This window comes from Cervus canadensis, chromosome 16 (genome assembly GCF_019320065.1).
Source record: "Cervus canadensis isolate Bull #8, Minnesota chromosome 16, ASM1932006v1, whole genome shotgun sequence".
Taxonomy (NCBI): domain Eukaryota; kingdom Metazoa; phylum Chordata; class Mammalia; order Artiodactyla; family Cervidae; genus Cervus; species Cervus canadensis.
In genome coordinates, this window is record NC_057401.1 from 8744115 (window position 1) to 8758254 (window position 14140).

At 43.5% G+C, this 14140-nt stretch overlaps 1 protein-coding gene across 3 annotated transcripts in view; it reads right to left on the bottom strand.

The window, feature by feature from the left end:
* Positions 1 to 6132: 6132 nt before the first annotated feature.
* Positions 6133 to 14140, bottom strand: part of PTCD2 (pentatricopeptide repeat domain 2) — a 29153-nt gene continuing 21145 nt past the window's right edge. For all 3 annotated transcript variants that reach the window (XM_043488882.1, XM_043488884.1, XM_043488885.1), the window contains 2 exons: positions 9957 to 10070; positions 6133 to 7135 (listed from right to left, as the gene is read on the bottom strand). In XM_043488882.1, coding sequence (XP_043344817.1) covers positions 6911 to 7135; positions 9957 to 10070 — 339 coding nt within the window. In that variant the 3' untranslated portion in view covers positions 6133 to 6910. The remainder of the gene's footprint in view (positions 7136 to 9956; positions 10071 to 14140) is intronic.

A 14140-nucleotide genomic window follows, 5' to 3' on the forward strand; every position in this document is an offset into this window, starting at 1 on the left:
GAGCGAGCCTCTTGCCTGACTTGGGGCAGGGAAAAGTGCATGGGGGAAAATGAGAGAGATGTGCATCATTAATCCGGCCATGCATTTGCCCAGGCAGGCCTATAGGTCACACACAGGATTCCCTGATGCCTTCTGGGCCTCATTCAGGGTCCCGGTGCATCCTCCTCTCAGAGCCTAATTAAATGAGGCCTTCGTCTTCACCTGTCCTGATTCACCCAGCTTTGGAGGCTTTCAGCTGCAGGGCAGTGATTAGCAGCCAAGCGTGGTCGTTTTCTCCCCCTGAGCCTTCCTGCCCCAACCTCACCTTTGATCATGGCGGTAATGGTGCCTTTGAGGCCCCTGGAGTCCGCAGCCCTCAGGAAAAAGGTCACCAGAGCAAGGCAGGCAGCTGGGTGGGGTGGGCAGTCAGCAGCCTTTTGATCCTCCTTCATTAGCAACTTGGAAGTTCCACCTGGAGCCCTTGCGCCCAGCCCCTGCTCTGGGTCACTCTGTCTCAGATTAACTGAGGGCTGGGCAGTAAGCTGAGGGCGGAGGTGGGAAATTCACGCATCAGAGCTGGAAGATAGAGGGGCTCGGCCTATATGGTAACACACCAGTCAGCCTACACCCCTTTCTCCAGCTGTTCCCTTCTCTGCGTCTGGGCTCTGAGAGCTGTAAAACTGGGATAGAAAGAGTGGGTTTGTGAGCAAGTTGTGAGATACTTAAAGCATATCAGGCAGGTGGTTCATATTCACTGAACTCTGCCATTAATTAGTTCATTCTTTCAAAAAACGTTAAGGCCTCATTGTATGTACAGTATTATGCTACATAGGTACTTTGGGGTCACACAAGACAATACAGAATACTTCATCCTTCCAGAGATACTGGATATACTGTAAGGCTCAGTGACAACACAAGGCACTGTACTCTGTATCAGAGTGAGTGACATAGACAATCGGGGCTATGAAAGACCAGATTAGGTCCTCCTCTTAGTGTGTGTGTGTGTGTGTGTGTGTGTGCGCGCGCGTGCACGTGTGTGTGTGCAGGCACATACACTGCTCACTGTCTATGCCACAGGGTGATATGAGTACCCCTCTGGACTAGTCATTTATGTGATCATGTGATCACGTGGTCATTTGCACTGTCATCCATTTAGTGTCTGTTCCTCCTGTAGAATGCAAATTCTATGAGAACAGAGGGCATTTTTAATCCTGTTGTTCTTAACAACATGTTAATGAATAAAAAATATTTCAAACAGAAGTATACCAATACCATTCAATTTTTGTTCAGAAGGCATCTTTAAAGTAATGCCATTTAAGCCAGCTTAGTTTGTGATCAGTTTTCTGTGCAATACAGGCAAACCATTTCCTTTTAAAAAATCTTTCTATTTGTACTTTTCTGAACTATTTCCTTTGAGATACACTTACTATGAAATGGTTCACCACACATTTTTATGCATAATGCATATCAGATTTTACTAATCAGAGCTACTGTGATTGTGATATTTTTAAATGACTATTTTATGTACTGATTTTCATTTTGCCAAGTCTGTAGATAGAAGTGTTATGATGTAAATCTGAATCTTGGGTTAGTTTTTGTTACGTGCGGGCCTATTGTACCACGTGTTGTTCTAGTTTTATAAGAATATGTATATAATTTGGTGGACTTCCCTGGTGGCTCAGATGGTAAAGAATCTGCCTGCAGTGCAGAAGACTGCGGTTCGATCCCTGGGTTGGGAAGATCCCCTGGAGAAGGAAGTGGCAACCGACCTCAGTATTCTTGCCTGGAGAATTCCACAGACAGAGGAACCTGGTGGGCTATACAGTCCATGGGTCTCAAGAGTCGGACATGACTGAGTGACTAACACTATCACTCTACTGGTGATTTGAAACACTAAATAGATACACTTCTCACTGGTCTTAAATCATAATGCCCTGGAGCTCCTGATTCATTGAATCCATTGTAGGGCTTGGGAGGGTCGACATCCAAGTAAGGGTCCTTATGAGTAGAGGCAAGTGGCAGAAGCACAGAACTCGGGGTTCCTCATGGGTTTTGGCGTGACTTCAGCAGTTACCTTCTCCAGAGTCCAGGAACAAAGCCACACTTCCCTGCTCTTCCCTCCTCGCAGCAGAGACCAGAGAGGACCCAGAGATTGCATCTGAAGCCTGAGCTTTTCCCATGCACATGAAGAAACACTAGCTTCCTCCAACACAGTGGTTAAAAGCACTCTCTAGACTAGCAACACTGAGAGTGTATTAGAAATGCATTCTTGGGCCCTACTCCATATCCAGGGATTCAGAAATTCTGGAGGTGGGGACTTCCCTGGTGGTCCAGTGGTTAAGAGTCTGCCTTCCATTGCAGGGGATGCAGGTTCGATCCCTGGTCAGGGAACTAAGATCCCCCATGCTGTGGCAACTAAGCCTGAGTGAAACAATTAGCCTGCGTGCTGCATTGAAGACCCAGTGCAGCCAAAAAATATATATATATGTATATATATATATATAAAGTTCTGTAGGTGGGGCTCAGCCTTCTGGGTTTGAACAAACCCTTCAGGTGATTCACACGCTTGCTAAAGTTTGACAGCCGTTGCCTTATCCTCAGCTGTCCTCGTGGCTATGAAAAGGGTTAAGAGGAAGATATCCAGAAAGATCAAATATTTACACTAAAACAAAGCTTTAAAATATCCTTCAACCAAGATCAAATCTCCCTTGAATTCCTCTCTTGGGTTCTCAATATAACCAGAAAATGAATAAGAAATTTTTGTTCACTTGCTGAGAAATAGAAAAATCTACATACAGTTTTGCCACCTGAATTATAGCAGATAACTCTTTATCTTCCCATTGTAATTTCCCAGTAATATTCAATATGAATTAATTGAAATTTATATTAATTTCTTGGGTATCATCAACAAAACTGTTAGCAGAAATGGCCCAGGATTGGTCAGTTTCACTACGAAGTCTACCCTTCAGTAGGATTTTGATCAGATCAGAAAGAGCAAATGCCTAGACCAAAGGTCCTTAAGTTCATGGCAGGATAAAATGTTCTGCTTTGGGAAAAGGATCATGTCAGTCTTTACTGTGTGGCAACTGAAGGGCCTTTGATAGTGCCTTGTCCTTTGTAGATGCTCAGTATGAATTTGGTAAATTAATGGATGGAGAATCCATGTGGGTCCTATAGCTTGAGAATGCCTTCTGGAAGAGGTGACGCATGAGTTGGATAGAAAAGAGTGAATAGAGAAAGAGTGAAGGCATTTTAGGTGGGAAGAGAAAGGGATACATAACGGGCTGAGCAAAAGCTTGGAGCTCAGTCTAAATGAGAGTCTGGGACTAAGTGGATGGCATTGGAGAAAAAGCAGTCTTCACAGGAGGTGACATAATGTGAATGAGGTAGTGAGTTAAGTGAGCTCTCATCCTCTGATATGTTCCCTATGGGCACACAGTGGAGGATAAGATAAATGTGGCCCCTGAATCTTCACTGGTAGCTCAGTTGGTAAAGAATCTGCCTGCAGTGCAGGAGACCCAGGTTCAATCCCTGGATGGGAAAGATCCCCTCAAGAAGGAAATGGCAACCCACTCCAGTATTCTTGCCTGGAGAATCCTATGGACAGAGGAGTCTGGTGGGCTACAGTCCATGGGGTCACGAGAAGGACACAACTTAGCAACTAAAGCACCACCAGGCACACAGTGGGGGATAAGATAAATGTGGCCCCTGAATCTAGTAAAAAATGAAAACAGGCAAAACAGGAGTGTGATAAGTGTGTTGATGAGTGAAGTACAGAGACACATAGGTCGCTCCCCTTACCTGGACTTGAGCGGGTAGCTGGATCCAGAACTTCCTAGCTGATAAGATGTCTAAGTTATGACCTGAAAGATGAGTGGGAGGGAAGAAGGGGTATGGTGTGGGGTGGGGCTGGATGGGCAAACCCAGGGCCAGGTTCTGAAAGGCGGGCTATGCCATGTTAGAGTCTGCGCTTCCCCTGGAGGGACATGAAGAGCCCTCAGGAGGTTTAAACAGGCGGGAGGGCAGATCTGTTTTGGAAACCACACAGTGGCTTCAGTAGAGAGAAGAGCTGAGAGGCAGATGGCTGATGATGGTGACTTGACTTAGGGAAGTAGCAATGGGAAAGGACAAGTTTATAAAGCTTGCTGGAAAAAACAATCTGTGGTAGTTTGAAACGTGTCCATGAGTCTTTGACCTTACCACCACTGAAAGGCGGAATGTATGCTCCCCTCCTTGAATCTGGATGGGTCTGGGACTTGAGTGGAGGTGATCAGCTCAGTGACTTTTGAGACTAGGTCATGAAAATTACAGCTTCTGCCTGGTCCTCTAGGGACACTCCCTCCCCAGTAGCAGGCACTGTGCTGTCCGGGAGCCACGTGTGGACATTCAGGCTCCAGCCCAGCTGAGGCATCAACTGCCAGAAGCATTAACTGAAGTCTTTGAGGTGACTGCCTGGGCCCCATCAATTCTAATGAAATGATTGGTCTTGTTTTAAGCCATTAAGTTCTGGAGTGTTTTTGACACAGCAGTCACCAGACCACTACCCTGGTATCACCCAGACAGGGAGATATCTTTTCATCTCCTTCTCATTCTGTACTGTACTGTACTCACCATGATTTTTGGCTTCTGTAGCAACAAACATTTACAGTGAGTGAAAATAATCTACAAAGGCATGTAACAGAGTTGGGGGAGATTTCTGTCCATCAGATATTCTCATTAATAGAATAAGTACATGCTTTAGGCAGATTGGACTTCCCACTTGGCACTAAATACTGGAGAGTATGTGGATGCTTTAGGTAAACTATTGATCACAGAGAAACACCATTTTTTATAGAAACTACTGTTTTAAAGAAATGGTCACTATATACTGAGCATACTTTTTTTTTTTTTTTAAGTCTTCAGAGTCCTCAATTATTTTGAGGTAGAACATTATACACACTGGTTACCTCAATATTGAGTTGCCCCTCAGTAAGATTTCTGGGAAGAGGTCAAAGAGCCCGGTTTCAGAGTCCACAGAAAACCACAGCCACCAGCGACTCAAAGCAACAAGGCCCGGGAAGGTCATGGCGCCTGTTCATTGTTCACAAAATTCTTTTTTTTGGCTAATGAATAGTTGTTAGCTAACAACCAAGGCCACATTCACCCAGGGCATTTTAATGTTCTCCCTGGATGCTGGAGAAGACAAAAGATAAGTTGAGGGACAGGAAGCATGCCCTATTATTTCCCAAGACTTTGAAGACAGAGAAATTCAAATGCTTTTCTCTTTTACAAAATACCAGACTCATGCAAGATGTAATTAAGATTCTATGAAGGCAGAGAATTTCCTTTAAATGAAGCTTATGCTTCACAGAGCATAGGCTGTAAGAAATTCTTTTGATATTTCTAAACCGGAGGAGGAACTCATGTGTTTATATAATTCTTCAGCTAGATGCAAAACTCTGAATGTAGTAACAACAGTTAACGGTTATACAGCACTTACTTTGTGCAGGCAAAATTGTTTGCTTCGCATTTATTACCTCATTCCATGCTCACGGCACGTCTACGGGGTGGCGTGACTATTATCCCTGTTTGACACACAAGGAGACTGAGGGGAACCCCTGGCCACACAGTAAGTCAGGGAGCTCCCGTGCTGTCTCCGTCGAGTCCCTTCTTTCTTCTCTGAGGAGACACCGTGTGGCACAGCAGGGCGGGGAGGAGAGACGGGAATCTGGATTTTAATCTCGGCTCTACCTGAGACTAGTTATGCCAATTTGGACAAGTCATTTCCTCGACCTGAAGGGGAAACTTAGAAGATTCTTTCTACTCTAGAACTTCTGGTTCTGTGAACAGTTCTTGCCTCAGGATAACATCAAGTGGGAGTTAGCCCTGGTTTTAGAGGCAGCACTGAATAAGGAGTCTGCAGCACTCCAGGAAGACGGCCGGGAGGTCGCAGCACCGTGGGGCCCTCAGGAAAGGCATGACCCCTCAGGGGCTGGGCTTCAAACCTTCAAGAGACAGGTCTCTACAAGCAGGCTCTGACCTGCTGTCATGACTTATCTATGTAAAAAAATAAAAATAAAGCATCCAGGAGAGAAAAATCATTAACAAATGAGACAAACTATAGGACCAAGTATTATGACCTACATAGAAAACTGAGGAATACAGAGAGCGATATGAGGTTATACTGACTTTTATTTTGAAAAACACATAGATTGCCAATGACCAAAATGATAACCATCTCAATTTTGGCTTATCAGTTCTGAGAGTTAAATTCTGGTTTTGTTTGTCCTGCTGAGAAAACAAAACGTTTTTTCAGGACACTTTCAATTTCTTAATTAGTTTTTGAAAAAAACTTGACCCTACTGAACCTTGAAGTGAGAATTTCAAAACAGTATGCAGAGTCACATAGGCACTATTATTTTACAGCTGGAAAAATGAGGGTTCTGGTGTCTTGTCGAGGGTCACAGGTAACAATGACAGAAGCAGTGAGAATATCCTGGACTGTTTTCCAGGATGGTAGCGTAGAGTTTCAGACGTCCTTAATTCAGTAAGGCTATAATCTGCAAGTAATTACTCCCCTGAAAATTAGTCAGATGGCCACTTACAGTGAAATTCCTTCCACTAATGCTTATTGGGTTCCACGCTGGTTCTGGGAGCTGGACTGGAGCCTGTGGCCATGTTCCTTCAAGGATCCTCAGCCCTTTTCAGAGAAGCCTCCTTCCTTCAGGAGCCAAGCTTTCCACTTCCTGTATCTAGATCTTCATGGCGGCACAAAATATGAATGTCTCAAGGCAGCATGCCAGCACCAGTGAACTTGGAAATGCAAGGAGGAGACCAAGTGTTGATTCGTATAGTGTCCACTGGAATACAATGCCTGATTTCCTAGGAAGCCAATGAGTCACTGAAGGCAGACCCCCTCCAACTCAGACCCACCGGAAGTTTGAACCCAGGGTTACTCAGCCCACAGGGACTGGCTGAGTGGCTGGAAGGTCCGACGGCTGACTGTCCTCTTGTTTAACAGCACTGTGTGGGGCTGCCTGTCGCTGGGGGTGTGGCAGAGTAGGGCATCCAAAGTGTACTCGGTGACCTGGCCATTTATGTGCAGTTTCTTGTTAAGCTCATCAAATTTGGCCAGGAGAGCAGGCACATCCTTCACTTTTTCCCTCACTTTGACCAGCTGAAAAAAAAGCGAGAAGAGTATATCGTTACATCCCTGCAAGACTTCTTCCTTGTTCTTTTTATCCTCCAAGAAGCAGAGAGATAAATGCAAAAAAAAAGTAGAGTGTGCACTTAAGTGGTAAAAATGAGGGTACTGGGGCACACAGAGGCATGAATGAATAAGGAATCCCACAAGCTTCAGACAACATCTGGATTAGCACTCGAAAACCATCCCTGATATTTTATAAAAGTTGGGGGGGGGGGTTTCCAAGTGGTGCACACCACACAATGAAACATACCAGGGAAAGGAGGTCAAGAGCGTGGAGTCAAGTGCGTCCAATTTAACGGTCAGAGTAGGAGGCAGGGCCGATGATGTAGGGCTTTCTAGCTCGTGGTAAGTTTTTTGGGATTATTCTAAAAGCCATCAGAGGGTCCAAACGAGGACATATCTGATGTAGAGTTTAAAAGGCTGTGTGGAGAACTAGAGGTACAAGGAGACTAATCCTGGGGCGCCCGTCGTCAGGCAGGTGATGGTTTAGACTAAGAAATGTATAGAAAAGATTGAAGTAGATGTAAATATTAGAAATCTATTTTGGAGATTAAACTGAAAGGATTTATTGTTGAAGGGGAGAGGGAGAGGGAGGCATCAGAGATAGCTTTCCAGTTTGGGCTTTAGTAACCTGGTGATGGGGGTGGTCACTGTCTGAGATGGGGAAGATGGGAGGGTGAGATTTAGGGAGGGAAGACCTAGAGCTGTGTTTTAGGCAAGACTGAGGTGTCTGTGAGACATCCAGAGTCTGAGGCATGGGGGCGAGGTCTAGACCAGGGGTGTAAATATTAGCATCCTAAGTATATAAATGGGATTTAAGTCTATAGAAATGGGTGAACTCAGAATTAGAATGTAAAATTACCTTCTGAAGAAAATAAACATTTTACTTACTTTAGTTCTTTTTAATGATATAACAACATTCTTGATATTTAGAACTAGCTCCAAAGCTGCTGGAGTTGTAGGATCAATTCACTTCTCAAGCAGATCCCCAAGTGGCCTCATAGCAACCAGGGGACACACTGGTTAGAGGGTGAGCTTTCTAAGTAAATCGGCCTTATAGGCTTAGAGGGGGAAAATCAGAGAAAAACCATCAGTGTTTTCCAGTGTGAAGTTTGTCTAGATGCTGTGAAGTGAAAGTCGCTCAGTCGTGTCCGACTCTTTGCAACCCCATGGACTGTACAGTCCATGGGATTGTAATTTGGGCAGCATATTGATGGGCCAGGTCTAAGGGAAGGACTGATTAACTTGAGTGCTAGTGAGAACCCTGAAGTCATGTCAGTGCTGCACACGCGTGCACATGATTGTGTGTGTTAAGACCAGCTTACATCTCTAGTTTCCCTGCTTTTCTGAACATATTCCAAAAAGGCTTAGGTAAGTCACAACCTCCAAAGAGTGAAGATCTCAGATCGATCTCTACATTCAATCATGACCAGTTAGCCTTCCCACAGGCTCCGTCTGCCAGCCTTCAGCTGGGGGTGAGGGCGGGCGCGGGGCTGGGACGGCCGCCGCGTGGCAGAGGGGAGGCCGCTGCCACTGTGCTCGGCGGCCAACCTGCCATCTCGGGTGCCAGGTGGGACCCAGCCAGGACCCAGCTGCACAAGGCTGGGGAAGAGGGAGGAAGACGGGGAGGACCGACCAGCAGGCCCCTGGATTAGTCAAAATGACATTACCAGTATCCTTACCAACAAAGTGATCACTGCCGATAATTTATGATTTCTTTACCGTCTCTTTCCCCCTTTTAGGTTATATATGACTAGCAATGTACAAACTACTAGTTTCAAATGACTTACAATAATTCCTCTTCATGTACTTAAGCCATACTTTAAAAGTATGACATTTGTTTCATTTTGCTCTGTGTTTAGAAATTGCTTCTTTTTATTTTATAATTTTGCAAAACAGTTATATGGTTCCATCAGTTGCTTTGTTCAGGAGCTTAGAGAAGCTTTGCTATGGCTTCACATTTGGCAGGTCTAGCACCTCTTCTTTCAGCGTTTTCCCAGCTATTCTTGCTAGTTTTCTCTTTCTACTAAACCTTAACTACAGAAAAAACCTAACAGTATTTTTATTGGAGTGTTACATTATCACGTTAACTTGGGAAGGGCTAACTTTATGAGGTTGTCTCTTCCTATCTAAACACCTGCCATGTCTTTTCACTTGTTTAAGTAGCGGAGTTTTTTCGTTTTTGTTTTTTGAGGATGAGGGATACTAGAGCCTACTGTTAGCCTGTGGGATGATTCACAGGGAAGGCGAGCGATAGAGATGATGCTCAGAAGTTGATACCACTTCTGGGCTCGTGCCCTGGGCCGGGTCAGCGGGGCTGGGCTCCCAGGCTCTGGAGAGGGGCCTGCAGTCACCGCGGCTTCAGGAGGGAAGACAGGGCGGAGCGGGAGAGGGGTGAGGAGGTGTCAGTGTGGCAGCGGTTCTCCTCTGATTGCTTGTTTCCTCTGTGCAACAGGAAGCGAGGTCATCAACTGAGAGTAAGGAACAGGGAGGAGGAATTGGATGCTTGAGGAGAAAGGAAAAAGAAAAAAGAAAAAGAGCTGACGGCCATGGAAACAGTGTCGGGAAAAGAACAATGTAGAAGAAACAAGTTTTCCTAGAATTTCAGAGGATGTGTCGTGTTAGAGGGGAAAAGTCTTTGCACTCACATATAGAAGTCTTACAGCAGGAACAGAGGTGGCCAGATTTACCAGGCTCTGTAAGGAGGTGGCCGACAGGACTGAGGTACCAAGGGGACCTCTGAAAGAGTTCCTGCGCCTTCACCGCATTCCTGCAGAAACCGCACACTTACCACTTCTTCTGAGAATACATGTCTCTTCACAAATCTTGATAGATTTCCCTCTGTGGCATCCTTTAATATGTCTATTAGAGTTTTCAACATATTTGACTGGATATGGATCATAATCTGAATAAAAAGAAGAAATAAGAGAAACCAAACTGAGCCAGTAATGAGCACTGAGAAATGCGCCCTGTGAGAGAAGCCTCCATTTATAGGCTTCTCATGAGAGCCTATGCTTTTCATGCTATTTCCAAAACATTTGTGTATACAGGTTCAAAAGTGCTTTGAATGAATGCCCACCAGCCAAAAAATGTGTTTCCCAATAGCTAACCAAAGCACCACGGCTTCAGAACTTGTCACAAGGCAGCAATGGAGCGAACAGGGATTCTGGAGTCTGACACGCTTGGGTCAGGGCCCTCGCGCCGGCAGTTATAGCTCAGTGACTCTCGCCAGGTGTTCAGTCTCTCTTTCAATATCTTTTTTTGTAAAATGAGGAAGATACCTTTACAGCTCACATTTTGTGTTATTGTGAACATTAAACATCAACACACAGGAGGTCCTCGATGAATATTACTATTAGTTTCTTGCTCCTATTTCCTCTGGAGTCAGAGAATATGACAATCAGACAACCTCATAAGACTGGCTCTGGGGCAAAAGATACCTTTACCTTTTTAATTTTTTTGGATAGGAAATTGCAAGCATAGAGATTGTTCAAGTATAAAGTGGAAGCTGATTAAAGTCTTAACGAGGCCCTTCTATTTACATTATAGTTATCAAACTGGATAATGTACTTGGCTTTCAAAATGATACCACTAACTACTTTCCATCATATACAATTAACATACCAGAAAAAAAGAACACATTTCCGCTGCACCCCATTACCAGTGTTCATTGGTATAATTTAAAGAATACAGTAAAGTTTAAAGAAAATGAGAATAATTCAGAATTCACCAACTAATGTTAACCATTGTTTACAATCTCATGTATTATCCTTCAAGTCTATTAATTTCTCCAGTTCTGCTTTTTGATCAATTATTATGAAATGAATACTTTCTCATAGCATCAGGAAGTTTTAGAAAAAAATAAAACCTCATTTTTTAAATGATGAATGCATAGCAATCCATCATATAAATAATGCATCAAATAGAGCAATACCATCTTTATCAATAAATGTTCAGATATTTTAAAAAATTGTTACTTTCTTAGACTTGACGCCTGTAAGTGAAATTATAAAATCAAAAGGTATAAACATTTTTAAGGCTATCTTTAGGAAAGAGATTTTTCTAGAAGCGATGTTCCATTTTTATACAAAACTAGCTAAATTTTCTTACTAGTCCATTTTATAATATTGTATGCTTGCAGAGCATACAATCAGAATGAGGGGTTATCTTTGGTTCTATGGAACAGAATGAAATGACCCCAAGTAGCCTAACTCCAAAGGACCCGATCTAAGTTTAGTGTTCAGAACACAGGCAGAATTCTTTGTCAGGAGACAACACTCCATGGGTTTCTCACGGTCAGGTGGAAGCACTGACTGCCTTTAGTCGGGACCATGTCTGTACAGCCAGCAGCATGGGAAGACAGACAGTGTTTGTAATGCAGAGCTGAGGGCAGGTATAATTACTGCCCATTTTAAGAGATTTGAGTTTTCCAAGTTCATGGTTCCTCTCTTAAAATATAAACCCCTGTGTGTACAAGAGACATATGGACCTCTTCATGTTGCTCTGTGGGAACTGGGCTCAAGAAACTGATGCAAAAATGCTCACCCTCTGGCCGCTGCTCTTGCTGGGAGTAGTAAACCATCCTTCATCTCTTGGTGTCTCCTGTTCTCTACCAGCATCCAGGAAACTTTGACAGGTTCTTATTATTAGCTTGGAAGTGGAGTAAAATCTCCAAGTCTTAATAGTTCTTAAACCAATCCCAATTTGGCTAGCAGTGGTCTGTCGTGTCAAAGCAAGGACAAGTCTATCTTGTTGATGCTACATCTGCAGTGCCTGGCATGGAGCAAACCCTCAATAAGAAATGAGAAAAGGAGTGTAGGTCCCCATGCAATTTGCAAGTGTAAACCTCCTGGAGCTCATGCTAGAGACTTATCAGGGATGTGCACCTGGAAGGTTTCAGCTGTTCTTTCCCAGTTTCTCTCTTGCTTCCAGCAGCTACCTCTGATTCAGTAGGGATTTCAAGAATGAGGTTCAGTACCTTGAACTATATTGATGACGGGCAACATAAATGAGGTGGTTACTGATGAAAGACAAAGAGAAAATTTAAAGCTAGGAGCTTGTCTCAAACTGAAGTCTCAGGGTACAATTAGAAAAGCTAAATCAGGGTACAGTGCTTTGCTTTCATCTTACAGATTTCAAACAAAAGGCTAGGAAAATTGAATTAGCAAGGAGCAGGGGGAATTTTGGTTAAGAAAAACTACTCAAAGAACACACAGTTCCCACCCCTCTGATTTTCTGAGACCTCAAGAAATGTTAACAAGTCACTGGACACCTTTGACCAAACAGAAGTCCTGAACATGGAGAAATTTGCATTTCTTTTTTCTTTTCAAGTTTGCTATATTTGAAGTAGAACGGCACAGTGTGGTAGAGATTGCTAATTTTCTAACCAGTATCCATTTTCCTTTTGTTTTTTTTTTGATAACAAACTGATGCTGTCATGTATAGAACTCAGAAACTGTATTTCTCAGGTTTGTGCGCAACTAGATGTGGCCATGGGATTAAGCGCTTGCTAGTAACACGTGAGTACAAGTTGTTGGGTGAGACATTTGGGAAAGCTTTCTTTTTTTCTCTTTGGAGGACAACTGCTTTACAGTAAGGGACCAACTTCTCTGTCCTCCCGCAGTCTCCTGCTTCTTGCTGGAATGGATGTAATGGATGGAAGTCATGTGCTTAGGATGGTGGTGTGGAAATACAGGTCCCTGATGACATCATGGAATGTCATACCAGACCTACACCGACCACCTCTGGTTTTCTGCTTGGAAGAAAAGGAAAGCCTCTTTATTTGTATAGACTTTTGTTATCTGTAGAGTCTGCCTTGCTTCCAATCAAATGCGATTCTTAAACATATTAAGTGAGATGATGCCACAAAGGGTTTAATGAGAAATTATAATAAGTCCTGCCTCCTTTCCTACTTGGGCAGCCTAGGAGACTTCCCATCTGAGCTAGGACTTTAGGGTGGCCTTAGTAGAGAAACAAACATTAAAACATTCACTTGTGTTAGATAAATGATAAAAGCAGTGAAACTGACCCCTTGGAAATTTCCCTGCAGAGTAATTCAGTTCCAAAATGGGTGTAGATTTCTACAGAAATGATTAGAATTCAAATAAAATTGGTGGAAAACTCCCCTTTGTTGGCCTGATACTTTCAGACATATTTGGAAGTGAAAAGCAATCCTCTGACATTGAGCACCAATGCTCCAGACGGGGCTATGGTTCTTTTGGGATCGATGAGTTTAAATTCAGACGGAAGGTCAGGGTTAGCACTCACGTGCCTCGGTGAGATCACGTGCTCCATCAGTTCCATGTGAAAGGAGCATGAGCTAAGAAATGGGAAACCAGGTCCTCTGGGCTGTATCAGCAGCAGGAGCAATTTCAATGAAAAGAAAATTAGGTTGAGGAGGAAAAATTAGGTAAGTTCAAATTCCAACTGGCAGCAAGAAAAGATTTTAGTCTAAGGCATGAATTTTTAAAGATCAGGAAAAAAAAACAACTTCATTTATTTCTGCTGATACTGACTGAACAGACTCTATTCAGCCTACTTGTCAGGTTTCCATTTCTGAATAATTAACAAATTGCCCTTAAGGATTCTTAGTAGATGATTCAGCCTTGGAGAAGCTAGGGCCCAATAAATTATTTTTTAAAGACCTGTTCTAATAGCAGAGACCCAAAATCTGAAAGATTTCTAAACCTGAGAATGGCAACCATCTCTTTTTCACCATCCCCAAGAAGAGGGAGCAGGCGTCTACTGAAATAGGAGAAATTTACAGAGGACATTTGCAAGAATTGCCTGAGTGACAATTTTTAAACAGGAAAACTCTCTTTAAGTTTCTGGACAGTGGATAATACCATGACCCAGTTCATGGAGGGGATGATTCATATTCAAGATCAATTCAAGGTTTCTTGGCGTATTTATTGGCTGTCTCCCCTGCCCCCTAGCTCCCCCAGGAGGAGCTGCTGGGGTGCCCTGGCTTACGAT